This window comes from Pyxicephalus adspersus, chromosome 1, assembly GCF_032062135.1.
Source record: "Pyxicephalus adspersus chromosome 1, UCB_Pads_2.0, whole genome shotgun sequence".
In the NCBI taxonomy this organism is placed as follows: Eukaryota; Metazoa; Chordata; class Amphibia; order Anura; family Pyxicephalidae; genus Pyxicephalus; species Pyxicephalus adspersus.
The window spans coordinates 2,220,934-2,235,592 of NC_092858.1; the positions used below are offsets into that span (position 1 = coordinate 2,220,934).

At 42.0% G+C, this 14,659-nt stretch overlaps 1 protein-coding gene across 3 annotated transcripts in view; it reads left to right on the plus strand.

Annotated features, from left to right (window-relative positions):
- NUMA1 (nuclear mitotic apparatus protein 1) overlaps nt 1–14,456 on the plus strand; it is a 28,798-nt gene extending 14,342 nt beyond the window's left edge. For 2 of the 3 annotated variants that reach the window (XM_072400273.1, XM_072400290.1), the window contains 12 exons: nt 1,229–1,270; nt 3,128–3,196; nt 3,320–3,427; nt 4,240–4,470; nt 4,594–4,766; nt 5,084–5,357; nt 5,652–5,940; nt 6,385–6,521; nt 6,714–6,956; nt 7,704–7,808; nt 8,959–9,192; nt 11,239–14,456. In XM_072400273.1, coding sequence (XP_072256374.1) covers nt 1,229–1,270; nt 3,128–3,196; nt 3,320–3,427; nt 4,240–4,470; nt 4,594–4,766; nt 5,084–5,357; nt 5,652–5,940; nt 6,385–6,521; nt 6,714–6,956; nt 7,704–7,808; nt 8,959–9,192; nt 11,239–11,268 — 1,935 coding nt within the window. In that variant the 3' untranslated portion in view covers nt 11,269–14,456. The remainder of the gene's footprint in view (nt 1–1,228; nt 1,271–3,127; nt 3,197–3,319; nt 3,428–4,239; nt 4,471–4,593; nt 4,767–5,083; nt 5,358–5,651; nt 5,941–6,384; nt 6,522–6,713; nt 6,957–7,703; nt 7,809–8,958; nt 9,193–11,238) is intronic. The other variant, XM_072400280.1, reaches the window with a different exon arrangement.
- Nucleotides 14,457–14,659: the final 203 nt, after the last annotated feature.

Genomic DNA, 14,659 nt, shown 5'->3' on the forward strand with positions numbered 1-14,659 from the left:
ATATATATATATATATATATATATATATATATATATAAATTTATGTAATCTCTGTATGGGGTACACAAACCAATATGAAAAACCTAAGAATTGATCACCAGACAGTTCTCTAACGATCTCCTATAGAATACCCGCACCCTCTAGCAATACATGCTGTCAGTTTGGCACCTAAATAAGTATTGTGAGTACTTTTAAAAATATCTGTATAAAACCTGCACTGAAATATGTTCATATCTGAACAAGGCCAATGGGTCCATCTGATTGGCAAAATATAGGGCTATTTATAAAGCAGTAAGTGGGATGCAACCATCATGCACTTTTTTTTGTATATTAAAACGCATTTATCAGGGCGATTCACCTGCAATGAATGTCTGGTGCATGTCACCTTTGCTGTCTTATCAATATGTCTATTTTAAGGTAGAGAAGCTTTAATTCCTCCCTAGATCCCTAAAATAATCTAACCTAGAGCAGCAAACCCCTGTGCATTCTTGCCCCTCTACGATTACTTTGCCCTCCTAAACGGAGCAGCATTTTCATCCCCACCCCCATATTTTTGAATTAAGTTTTTCACCTTCAGATCTATGGTAAGCTGACATTTATGATTATTATTGTGCAGTATTTATAGAACGCCTATATATCACGCAGCGCTGTACAAAGTTCATAGTCATGTCACTAGCTGTCCCTCAAAGGAGCTCACAATCTAATGTCCCTACCATAGTCATATGTCATTAACACAGTCTAGGGCAATTTTGGGCGGAAGCCAATTAACCTAACTGCATGTTTTTGGATTGTGGGAGAAAACCGGAGTACCCGGAGGAAACCCACGTAAAACCCGCAAACCCTTTTCTGATCCTGGCCGAGATTCAAACCTGGAACCCAGCACTGCAACAGCTGGAGTGCTAACCACTGAGCCAATGTGCTGAATGCTGCTGCTGTGGATAGGTTAAGTATGCTCAAGTATGTGGGTGGTGTTATTTTAGATTACTTAAGGGGACCTGGAGCTCTTTATCTACTGCACACATCGCAGCTTTCCTGCATTTTATTAGTAGTTACCCAAGCAATATTCACACTTTTTACCAATCATAGCCTCATGCAGCATGGTTTAAGATAATGTAATGATTACACAGTCAGATTGATACATGTTGATCATGTTTGTTGTAGTTAACTGAAAGGCGACATGTTAACTTTTTTTTTTTTTTAATCCATTTTCCTGTACTTCGTGTCGCAGGTGGAACAGTTGGAGGCAGTGAAGAAGGACCAAAGCGAGCAGGTAACGAGCATAAGCAACTCTCGACTCCAACTCCTTAAACGGTGATGGTGCATGCCGCTAACCTACATACTTTGCACAGCGCCGTCTCTGGGCTCCGCAGTTTTCCTTGGGAACTGTTTGCCAAAAATGGCCACAGCCGCGGGACCTCGTACGGCCGTGAGGCTGACTTTTCCGTTCCTCATGTGCTTGTAGTTAATACCTTCCAACTCTATATTTAAAGCTTCCGTGCCTGCACACAGGTTAGAAAACTTTTTTCTTTTATTTGCCATATTTTGCTTCCAAAGCATTGGTGATCTTCCCATGATTCCTCCTAATTTCATTCTGGATGAGTACTGCTTCTGCAGTTAGCTCATGCTTTTAGAATACAATGACCCTGATCCTGTTCTGTGAAGATAATTTTTTTTTTCTGCACGGACGATCTGTATCAGCTAGTTGAAGGCCTATTGCCCAGGGAGGGAAAAATGAAATAATTTCCTTTATTTAGGAAGGGTTCTTCTGTTCAATACATTAAAACCCAGTTGAAGTCATAAAAAGTCAATTGGCCTCCTTGACAAAGATGCTTTATTCTCTATAATCAGCACTTGTTAACATAGTCTGACACAAATACGCCTTTGTTTTCTCTGCTGCAGGATGTAAGGAATCCTCAGCCTATATGTGCTGTATTATCACCCTTTTCTGTTCAATCAGATTAAATTTTGCACAAAGAAGGACTTAGTTTAGACTTTTTTAGTGTAGAAGAATTTGTGTGTCCATAAACAGCCCTACTGCACACCTTTAGAAAATAAAAGGCCAATTGTGAGGTCTCCTCATCCAACATTAGTGCCTGACCTCACAAATCGACAGAATTCCCACAGATGCAATCTGAAAACTTGTGGGGAAAAAAAAAAGTTAAAAGTACCTGCCACAGAGGTTTAAAACTTTATATTAATTGGCATGGCTTTAGAATGGGCTGTCCAACAAGTTTATATAACTTTGACAGTTGTAACAAATGGCCCACCAGTGGCCCAATTCTTTCATCAGAAGTTCATAGTTGGATTACAGTGCACGGACTGCATACTGTATTTTGGGGCTGCAATCAATTAGAGGCCTAGGAAGGAGGAGGGCACGTTATACTCTATCCTTACAGCTTGACCTTTTTCTCCTCCGTATATGTGCTCCTACCATACCTTATCTCCCTTTCATACTGGCATGGTCGTATAGTGGGGGGATTGCATGAAACCCGCAAACAGTTTTCAATGAAGACATCAGCATAGCATGGGGCTGTCTGTGAGTGTTTGATGTGTGTCTGGGAGGTGAGCACAGGAGAGTTAGTGGTGTAATGGGAGTTTCCCCTTTAACTTATCCTAATTATTAACCTCCATGCTATGATGAATCAAATCTCTATGCATGAGCCCAATCTCTGCTTTGCTCTGATTCTGACCCTGTGCTGCATGTATGATCTGAGAGGGAGGTTTACTCATGCTGGGATCCCCTCAAACTACATAGAAATGAGCATCCTGTGTCACCTTGAATTAAAGGAGATTGGCCATTTTGTCTGTCTCATAAAGCTCAGCTATATCAGCTCAGAAAAAATTTTCAGCATCCTGGCAATATACGTACATCCCCCATGTTTTATCCATTGAAAAGTGCTGCATCTACAGAAAATACTTTTTAATGACCCAGAAATCCCCTTAACTTCCAAGTAGCCGTATTGAGCTGACATTTGTAAAGGTCCCCACCCCACCTGTGATCTTCTTCAGACTTTGTTATACCTTGCATGAGTAGACTTCTCTGACATGAAGCTCGTCCTTTCTGAATGTAGCTGTGGCCTACTCACAAGCTATGTATGATGTGACCAAGCCTTTTCCCTTTTTGAAGGTTCGGGAACTTAACAAACAGATCAGCCAGCAGGAGAAGACCATTCGGAGCCAGCAAACAAAGCTTAAGGTATGTTAAACTGCCCAAGTGCACAATAACTGCCCTTTTTGCCATCCTCTACCCAAAATCACCATCTAAGGCGCCTGACCTATTCATGGTGAGCATTGTTTGACGACTTTGTGTTCTCCTCAGAGGGACAGCGATGTGCATGAGGAGGTGGAAAAGAAGCAAAGGAGGTTGACAGAGCTGGAGAAAGAGTTGGAACAGCAGACGCAGGCTGTGGAGCACTACAAAACCCAGGTGAGCTACTTATGAATCTATAAATACTGGGGTGGCTTTATTTGAATGCCTCATATTATATGTAGCACTCCAGTGAAGCAATGCACATTAAAACTTAAAGCTGAAACTAGTCACAGAAGCAATTGCTTAAATTATAAATATTAATTTGGAATTAAACTTTTCAAAATCCTAAATCTTCCGTGTAGCTGTGCTTGGCTTTAGCAACCTCTCCTGTTATTTAGTTTTCTTTTAACAGATTGAGAGCCTACAATTGCTCGCCATCTACACCCTGTAAATCCTCCTAATATTGGTTTGTATTGTAATGCAGCGATAATGGGAAATGTAGTCTTTGCATTCTATTGTCCGTCATACAATGTCATTTTCCCCGAAAATGAAGTGGTTAGGCGAGTCTTTGAAATATTGAAGTTGAACGATTTTGTTTTTTTGGGTGTGCCACAGATATTTTGTTTCTTCCTGCTTTAGCAACCCCTTACACTGTTTTTCCCCAAGCACACAACTTTTTAGAGTTCGTCTAGGTTTACATTTTTACCAAAGGTAAAGACTTTCTCCATCAGACTTTTACTGGTGTGCTCAGCTGCAGGAGAGAATTTTATTTCAAACTCCTCCTACTCCAACAAATCTCTTCACACTTTGACATAATGGTACTTTTGGTATTCACTCCTGAATCTGCACAGCTGGAGATGACTGTGAAAGGTCTTTTTTTTTTCATTCATTGACTGAACAAAGTTTGTTCGCATATTTCAATTATCTGGCCATGCAAAATCTATTTTAGTTCACTCATCCCATCATGTAAAATCTACTTCTTCATTCAGATGGAGAAAGCCAAGGTGCACTACGATGCCAAGAAACAGCAAAACCAGGAACTCAATGACAAGCTGCAGGCCATCACCAGGGAGCAGGAGAATCTGCACAAGGAGAATGAAGATCTCAAGAAGGAGTCTGAGCGGATTAACAAAGAGCTCCAACTCTCTCTGCTGCAAACCAAAGAGGCCGAGCAGAACTGCAAGGCTCTGACCAGCCAAGTCCGCAGTCTGGAGGCTCAGGTGGGCGGCTGGCTTTGACTTTTAGTGTAAAGTGGCTTGGGAAATAAGTGACCGAATGGGGAGTACTTTTACATTTTAACATTTTAGAGGTCATAGTAAACATTTCTCTGCTCCATTCGTTAGGTGGAGTATGCAGACCGGCAGCTGAGGCAGTTGGGCAAATTTCAGGTGGCCACTGATGCCTTAAAGAGCCGAGACACACTCATGCCCCCGCGGAAGACTCGAAGTCATGCAGATGTCAGTACAGACAGCCTGGAGCTGAGTGATGGGGATGAAAGCCCAATGAACTCCACAAGGTAACTGTGTGATCCACTAGGATTTTTTTGAAAAAAAAAAAAAAACTATTTATTTATTGAAGTGACAACTGGTACATCACTTGCTGGCTTCTTACTATCTCTGGCTGTTGCGATTTCCAGTAGTGGGGTCACTTTATCTTTATTTATGTACTTCTTGGAACTTTAGGTGTTGCCCTCACTGTGTATATAGGTAGGGCAAAAAGTGAAAGGAACCTATGACATTTTATATATGCTGTGTAAAAATCTGGATGTATCACTGTTCTCTGCTGTGTGATAGATCCCCATCTGATTTTTTGTTATGTTTATGCCCTCATCAGAATGTCTTCTTACAGAAAGAACGAGCGAGCCCATCGGGAACCCTCCTCCACTGCCGCACAAGTACACAGTCCTGAACCCATTTCCTCCAACCGCCTGCCCAAAAAGGTGGAGTCCCTGGAGAGCCTTTACTTCACCCCAATCCCTACAACCCGTGCACAGTCCAAGCTGGACAGCAGCATTGGCTCAATAGCAGATCTTTCTTTGGACTCTACTAAGAAATCCCGCTCTGCCCGAAGACGGACCACCCAGATCATCAACATAACGATGACCAAGGTGAGTAAAGGTTGCTCACCCAGAGACCTACTATTCTAATGTTCAACCCAGAAATTTTTTAAAGCCGGGTGGGAAAAAAATTGTAGGAGGGTGGCAGCCCCTGTATTGTATCAGTAACCACTCAAAAACAGCCGGAGGGTTACTGAAAAGTGCCGGGTGGTGCGCCCAGCTAAAAGAGACTGGGGAGGACACTGTATGTTGATACTTTATCTTCAATACCTAGAATTACATCCAAGAATACAGATTTGGTGTTCTGTCTGTTTAATCATTTCATATGTTTTTGTTATACCACAGCGAACAAAGGAAGAAGTTGAACAAGAGCCAGAGAGCGCCAACAGCTCATTTTATAGCCTGCGCTCGGGTATCTCTCTCCAAGCTCTGAATCAGCAAAGCAGCACACGCCGAAGTGGGAAACCGCAGCCAGCTGTCTCTGCCCCGTCTATCACACGCCTGCCGTCCCAGGAGTCTCTGGTGAAATCCCAGCACACATCATCTGATGACAGCTTTGATAGCGCTGTCCTGATGAGTTTACCCGGATACCGGGCTAAAACACGCACTTCTGCCCGTCTGTCCCAGGCTAGCGGTACGTTTGTCTAGGACACAGCAGATAGATTACCACTGCTTTACCTTTTTTTAGCTTCTCAGTTGAGTAAATTATATACATCACCTTTTTACTAAATTTGTGCAGGGTTAGGATGTACCCTCCTACACAAACAATAGAATTTTTAATCTTGCTTACAAATTGTTACATCTAAGCGAAGAAGGATTAGGCTGGAGGGAAAGAATGCTTTTAACAGAAGTTTCACTCTAAGCTTTATCTAGCAGTGTACCTGAAAAGGGAATGAGATACCATGTGATGGGTTACAGCACATTTTTATGGAGTAGAAAGTCAGCTTATAATTTGGTAGAATACCAACTGAGCCAAAGCATACCGAAGATTGAGATGTTGAAGGTTATACAGAAAGACACTACAAAATTTGAGATTGTTGCATGCACTGATTAAAGATCGTCACTTTTTTCCTTCCAGGTCGCAGCAGCTTCTATGTGAACACGTGCCAGGATGAACCAGACCCTCAGGAAGACTGGACCAGAATAGCAGAACTGCAGCAACGGAACCGTGCGTGCCCTCCTCACCTGAAGACGTCTTATCCTTTGGAGTCTCGGGTATGTGGCTTTTCTAGGGGTTGTTGACAAAAAAAAAAAGTTCAGCCAAAGCATAGTTACCCTTCTTTAAAACAATGTTTAAATTAACTTTAGTCTCTTTCTGACCCTTTGGAGGTTTTGAATGGACATTGGGTAATGCTTTAAATGTATTTAGTAACTTTTCTATATCTCTTGTTTTTTTTTATTCCACAGCCGTCCATTTTATCTTCCACCATAACTGATGAGGAGATGAAGACAGGAGACCCCAAAGAGACATTACGACGAGCCACTTTGCTACCCTCTCAGATCCAGATCCATGAGCCTCCACCCAACACCCGAAGGATGACTCTGGCTAACACTGGGATGGAGCTGTCTTCAGGAGGAGGTGGAATAACCACCCGACAACAGATGAAACGGGTGACAGAGGAGTCACACTATGGTCCGGACACCCCAGAGGTAACAAAACATTGATACACTTCTACCATTCATTACAGGGCACCCATGTCTTTACACCTGACATGCCCATTATGTGGGGTTACTAGTTCTGCTCGCCTTTTGTGCCTAATATTCTCACTGTTAGTGTTTTACGTATTATGCAGCACTGTATATAATTCATAGTCGTATTCCTGTCCCTCAGAGGAGCTCGCAATTTATTGTCAAATAATATGTTAGAGCTATATATGTTAAAAGGGTAATAGGTAAATCTTCCATCATATAACAATTGGTAAATACTAGTTTTTGCCAACCCCCATATGATCAAGATTAGTACAAAGGGAAGTTTTTTTGGCAATAAATTATTATTCAAGTTATTGAAGGTATCAAAGGTCCACTTTGTGTTAAAATACAAAGATTTGTAAGGTATCCCAGCCTCCTCCAGGGGAAGGCTTTGTTAAGGATAAGACAACTATACAGGAAATTCTGACCGTTTCAGGTAATCCCAAAGCGTTCCTGTCCGATAAAGATCCTGCTGTAAAAGGCTGTTTGAAGCAGTTTTGTTTTATAACGTGAGTCTCCTAAGCTCGAAACGTTTCGCCTACTTGGATTCCTCATGGGAACTTGAGACAAATGCAAATAACAATATGCAAACATAGATAAAGAAATGTACTGATCTATGTGTGGATAACGTTTACTGTTTAATTTCCATTCCTCTTCATCTCTATGACCACATGAGCCTGGAATTCATGTAGCTTCTTCTTTTACTAGGCAAAGAAGTCAGCAAGTTGCTTTCCTCGGCCAATGACTCCCAAAGACAAGCCGGAGTCCCGCAGAGTTTCCACTGCAGAAAGCAAAGCAAGCATCAGCCAGCAGGTGAGTGACATCCTAACACAAAAACTGCTGCTAAAGTAATGTCTCATGGAATGTCCTCTGTAGGGATAAGATTTTGCCTTGCATAAAAAAAAGCAACTCATTAAATTATTGAACCTGCAAATCCAGTCAATGTTGCTTTTTTCCCTATCTTAGCACATGGCTCCTCCAAGCTAATTTCAATGTTCACATAGTGGTAGTTAGTCAAATATCCAAATACCTTGATGGGTAATTGGCAATCTGTATGTGTGGGTGTTCTAGACAAACTTATTTTAAGAAACTCCAAAAATGAAAGACAACCTGGCTACTGAGCGATAAGCTGGATGATGCTGAATGTCCTCTGACCAGGAAATGAGAGGGGCTCCGTTAGTCTTTCTGCAGATATTGATGTACAAGAGAGGAGCTTGTACATCTGTACAAAACTGAAAGGAAGGTTGGAGGCCATTTCACCACCCGAGCGATAAACCCGACCTTGGTTCGGGTTTAAAATAATTACAATTATCGATAACCCCTGGAAGGGTTAAACACTCCTTTAGGTTTTATTGATGTCTCTTCCTGCTTCCACCCACTATTTGTCAAGGGGAACTTTGTCACTGAGGCACCAAATGATAGAAAATCTTACATTTTAAGTTGAAAAAGAATTCTTCTAATGGTGGCTGTTGAGCTGGCCAATTACTTTACAGTCGGACTGTATCAAGCATACCATTGCACTTCATAATTTATGGTAGATGAAAAAGTTAACCTTTTATTTAGTGACATCTGTCTGAGATTTCCTTATGTCTAATGGATAGGAAGTCAGGATATTTTTAACACCTGGGTCATAGATGGCAAAATAATTGGACGAGAAGGTATTTTCGTTTTATAAGGAGGCAAAATAAATTGGGCTTTAGATTAAGTGTGAAGATTTAACCAAGTTTGATACTGCAGTACACTTACATTGGTTGGTAATTTTACTTTTTTTCAGCTGCTGTTTTTGCACTTTACTGCCCATCTTACTGCAGAACATTGAGGTCTTGTCTGTATGCATGTAGTACCCATGACTTGTATGGACCTATGGAGGCTGATTTATGTATTTATGTGGGGTGTGTGGCTAGTACGGTGTATATATAAATGTTACTGTGTCCAGTTCTTACCACTTGTTCTTACCCGCCAGGCACAGAGCTCACGTCGTCAGACCATGACTTTCAGCATCCTGAACACACCTAAGAAGCTGGGCTCAACTTTACTGAAGAGAGGTCTCAACAAAAAATCCACTCCGAAAAATACCCCCCAGGGGCGAGGATCTACCAGTGGCACCAGCAAATCCCCACGCCTTTCAGTTCGCAAATCGCCAAGCAGGAAGTCCCCGCGAGCATCCACAACAAAGTCTCCCAAGACAACCAGCAAGGTGGGTACCTTAGGTTCAGTGATTAGAAATAAAGTTCTTGTCTTCAGATATGCTAATTATTAAGTTATAAAATCTCCAAATTAATTGTCCAATCCCAACTCTGCAGCAATGGTTGTCCCCTAATGCTTTGGCTGCAAATTACTATGACCGTTCATCACTGTAATCCACTGACTTCAAGATGGGTTACAGTGACGAAACATGACAATGGATGGCCCATGTTTCTGTCAACAGGTGCTAATTCAGACGGTATATCAATACCAGTACAATTTGTATCTAATATAAGAGGTGCCAGTAAATACTCCGTGAGCACATACTACAAAATATGGGAATGCTCAGTCTGCCCCAGTACTGAATTCTGTTCATACATTTCCATCCCAGGAGTAGCTGTGAACTTTTTGCTGTGTAGTTCTGTTTTGCTTACCAACTCTTCGTTTCCTTAGGTGTCACGGGCAGCAGAGTCCCAGGTAATGGTGGAGGGTGATGATGCACACGGTGGATTATGGGTGATTTAGGTGTTGCGTGTTCACATGTCTCTGCTCCTTAATTGGATTTCACATCAGAATGTTGAATATTGGCAAAACTGGCATTATAAATATAATAAAAATGATCTGAGTCAGGCTATGTACATTAAAAAGAAGACCCCCTCCTGTCATATATTTAGGCATGGTGACCCCCTAGTGAAATATCCTCAGATATTAGTTAAAAGTCTGTTGTACAAAATTAAACTCTCTTCAATACCAAGGCTGGGCCTGGGGATTCAGGAACTTTTTAGATGTCTCATATTTGGAATTGGCTGACATAATTTTCCTGGCTGAATATAAAGATCTTTTCACACCGCTTTGTCTCCTTCCCAAGACCAGGTTATCTCTTTATCCGTGGAGAAACTGGTTTTACTAACACAGGCACCTGGGATGCCCCCAAAGATCTGGCCCAATATAGTATAGATCGTTATAGGGAATCTAAAGACAATTCAGGGGCCAACCAATTGTAACAGGACAATTTTTAGGTTTCGGTTGGACATGGATAAATCTGACCTGTTGGTATATTGAGATTGAAAACACACAAAGTTCTGTTGGGTCCACAACAGAAACTGGAAATTGCCAGCCAATTCTTCTTCCTTGTGTAGTAATGGACGAAAATCTTTTTTTAGTCCCCATACCTGAAGGCAGCCATTAACCTATTGAGCACTTTGGCAGGGTGCAGACCCTTGTCCCGGATTGACACTGCTGTTAGTCGGCTACTTCCCTGAATTTGCTGTCCCAAATTCTTTTGTGTGCAATTCCTAACCCCTACCACAAGAGACACCCACACCTCAAACCACGGAGGGTTTCCACCCTAAACTGACCAGATCTAGATCACTATATTAAACCATGTTCTAGACACACAAAATCTGTTGTGCAGAATCGTTCTGCTGTGCTCAAACTTTCATACGTTTATAAATCAAAAATTTTAATTACTTTTTATCCCAAAAAGAATGATCAAAAAAGCAGAATGTGTGTCCCAATTGATTACCAGTCTGAATATTGGACTGGGCAGTCTTGTGCTAAACTAGAGCGGTTCTGACCAATCGATTACCAGTGTGAATATTGGATCAGGCAGTCCCGTGCTAAACTGGCAGCGGTTCTGCTTGTGTGTAAGCCCAAAGACTGCACTTTTTGTTCCCTTTTGGCCGATTATTCTTTATTCATTTATTATAGTTACGTAGAAGACTATAAGTAAGTAAAAAATGACCCTATGACAAGAAAGTATTCTAGAATATGTAAAACCTAGCTCCCATATTACAATTCACCTAAGAGCAGGAAAAGGTGCTCCGAGCAAATATCAAGGAGGAAAGTGAGTATGAGGGGCAGCATTTAATGCCCATAGGACCCCCCCATGCCTGGCAGAGATGCAAACGACAACCCTGCATAACATTTGGAAAAATATATTGGGAGGACTGGAGCTGTTGACACCTCCAGTGGCCACCTAGTCTTTGCCCTGCTATCAGCCTAAAGCAAACCTCCGGATTTGTTGACACACTAACATTATCTTTCTTTTCCTTTTCAGTTCTTTGAGCGTAAGCAGCGGAACAAGTAAGGACTTGTAAGGACTTTTTGGAAGGAAAGCCGCTTTAAACATTACAGACTGCTATACTCGCACATCTCCCTAAGGCAGAGGTGACTCCGCTAATCACACAGAATCCGTGCTCTCCGCAGCAGCAACCCAACAATCGTTCATGCTTTGTGCAAGTAGACTCGCTGTGTATCAGAGACCCCCCTGAAATATGTCGCTGCCCCGGCCTGGAAGAACCTTTTTTTTTTTTTTGTTGGAGTCCTTTTAAAAATTAATCTTTTTCCTTTCTAAAGAACGATACACTCGAGGGAATTTGAGAATTGTTGCCTACGTATCACGCTCGCCTGTTTTTTGTATGCATCATTTGCAGGGCAGTTTTTTTTTTAATTATTTTGTTTTGCAGGATATAAAGCTAAATCTTTTAGTGCCTTATTGCCGTGGCTCTGTAATTTAGCATTTTTTCTATTTATTAAATATATATCCATCCTCTGCCATACGAGCTCTTCCCTCTGCTTTTAAAGCCTTGTCATATAACCCTCCACTCGTGTAAAGGAAATGCTTGCTATACCACGACACATTGAATGCTTGTGAAGTCGTCTGACCAGCAAAGTGAACAGAAAAGTAGACTGCAGCCTATTGGCCGGCTTTATTCTTCAATCTTCCGTGTGTGTGGATTGGTATGAGATTTGGGAGTTTTTACTGCCTGCAACCTAAACCCATTTCTATATTTTAATTTGAGATTTGCTACACAGCCTGACCATGGTAATCTAGAAGAGCGCCATCACTGGCACTTGTATGACATTGCACAAAGACATTGAGCTTACAGTGAGACATGAATAGCCCAAACACAATGTCAGCATTTTCTGCAGAGCCAGGCCTGGTTTTAATGAGTTTGTGCAGCGATTGTCCTGCAGCTTTCCTGAGCCTCTCATCCTCTGTTTTTACACAGGTTTCTGAGATGGTGTTGCTTTAAAACCGACTCTTTAATACCTAAAAGGATACCAGCAAAGGTCTGCAATCCCAAGGAGTCCCCTAACTTGCTGCTTTGGCCCTATATGATGGTTGTATATGGTCTCCTGTTTATATCGGAGCGTGTTAGGTCTAAGCTGACCCCTGCTACTAAATAGTCGCCTCCCTGTAGTAATGGGGTGTCCTGTCTCGGCCCTTTTGCTTGCTTTCTGATATAGATATTGACCAGCAGCCATCTTTCATCCTATTTGGCTATTCGATTGTCAAGGTTCCAGCATGAAACCCGTGGATTGTGGAGGTACACAGAACCCATTCAGGGAACTTTAAAGAACAAGCAAGAACCTGTGTTAAAATCTAAGAAAGAAAGTTGGCTTCTGTTGTCTTTTATTATGGTCGTTTTTATTTTATCTGGTGGTGTCCCCCCCCAAAAAAGTTTAATTTTCTTTTTTTCTTTTATTTCTGTTTAGTTTATATTTCTTTGGCTAGCAGTGCAGTATTCAGAGAAGTGATCTGTGTGTATATAGAGGACAGTGGGGCGATCCTGAGCAGGAGAATCATTTTAATGTATGCAGATATTTTCCATGGTGTTTTGCTGATCTGCACATTGACCTAATATTTAATTCTGTATGAGACTGGAGACTGCCAGCCAATTCTTCTTCCTTGTGTAGTAATGGAGGAAAAGCTTTATTTTAGTCCCCATACCTGAAGGCAGCCATTAACCTATTGAGCACTTTGGCAGGGTGCAGACTCTTGTCCTGGATTGACACTGGTGGTGTAAGTCGGCTACTTCCCTGAATTTGCTGTCCCATCACACAAATTCTTTTATGTGCAATTCCTAACCCCCACCACAAGAGACACCCACACCTCAAACTACGGAGGGTTTCCACCCTAAACTGACCAGATCTAGATCACTAATTAACCATGTTCTAGACTCAAGTAAAGTGTTCACATCTGTTTTATTCGTCACTACACAACGGCCACTAAATTAAAATCTGTGGATTTTTGTCCTCACTTCCTGCACACACCGACCCCCCCATCACTCTTTACTGGCATTGCACATGGCACATCTGAAGCTCCTCCATCTTTTTCTTGTTAAATCTGTTTTCCCACCAGGCCCTTTTAGCCGGGCGCACCGCCCAGCACCTAAAAAATTGGGCTACCAGCTGAAAAATCTTGGGGGTCAGGACACAGACTCTGAGCCCAGGTTCATCAAGCTGCTGACGGTGCCTAAAGCACCTTGAGGTGAATTGATTATCCCAAAACCTGCCTGGTTCTTATGGATATCCAGGACTGTTTTAAGAGATTTCCCTTCCTTAATGTCTGGGCTTGTACTGTGCCATGCTGAAGTGGCCTCACACTTATATTGGTATTTCGGCATTCCTTAGCATGTGTGAGATCTGCCCCGGTACCCCAAATGTTGGGGTAAGAAAGGAATCTGCCTGAGACATCAATACGATCTGAATGCTGCAGGCAATATTTCAGGAATATTATTCTGAGCCCCCCATCTGTTCTGGGTTTCTATCATTTCTCTGCTGATCTGTATTCTTCTATCGGCTCCGTGTCACAAAGCAAAAAGAAAAGCCAGCAACAGCGCCCCCTGTTTCCCACATATTTGGGGTACTTTAAGGCCAGGTCGATATTGAACCCCTCTGATGCTGCTGCTTCTCTATGCCGCCTTTTCAGATTTCCGGGTCTCTGCCATTTACAATGGATTTATTTTGATTTAAGGACCCACCCTGCACTAAGCTCTCCCCAACCTGTACATGTTGTATATTTTTCCGCTTAAGATTTGCTGTAACATTTCTATTTTTCACCCATCTCAATAATGAATGTTAAATATGAGAAATGATTGTGTTCATTGTATAAAACACACCAAATAGTGCTGTCATATACCGTCACCTTGTACACCTAAGGGTCTTCAATCATGGAACAGAAACTCTTTAGATAAAACTCAGAAAAGATTCAGCTTGGCTGGACTGGAAATGTCAAGGTGTGAATGTTATCTCTCCGGCACCGAGCTCATTTCTAATGTCAGGAACCCATCTGAACCATAGGAGCTGACGCTCTGTCTCCAGGTTTGTCCGGGGATTTCAGGCCAAGTTGTGACAGATATGTGATGGTGTGATTGCTTTATATGTTCTTTTCCTGGACATTTGTCTGCTGACATGAAGCTTTATAACCAATCATCTGTGTGCAATGTGAATATTCCGCCTTTTTATAAAATAAAATCTGTCTGTACCCAATCAGAGCATTTTTACTGCAAATGTGGGAGGGGTGGGGGAAGCAAACCGGTTACCTGCGGGCGCATAGGGACCGGGGGGCCCTTAATGGGATTTCAATGGGATGTGCTAGGGACCTCAAAGAACTAAAACCCAACCTGGAAAAAACAACTTATCGTCACCTTCCATTCCGCCCTCTCATCTACCCCCCATATTCAGAACATTTC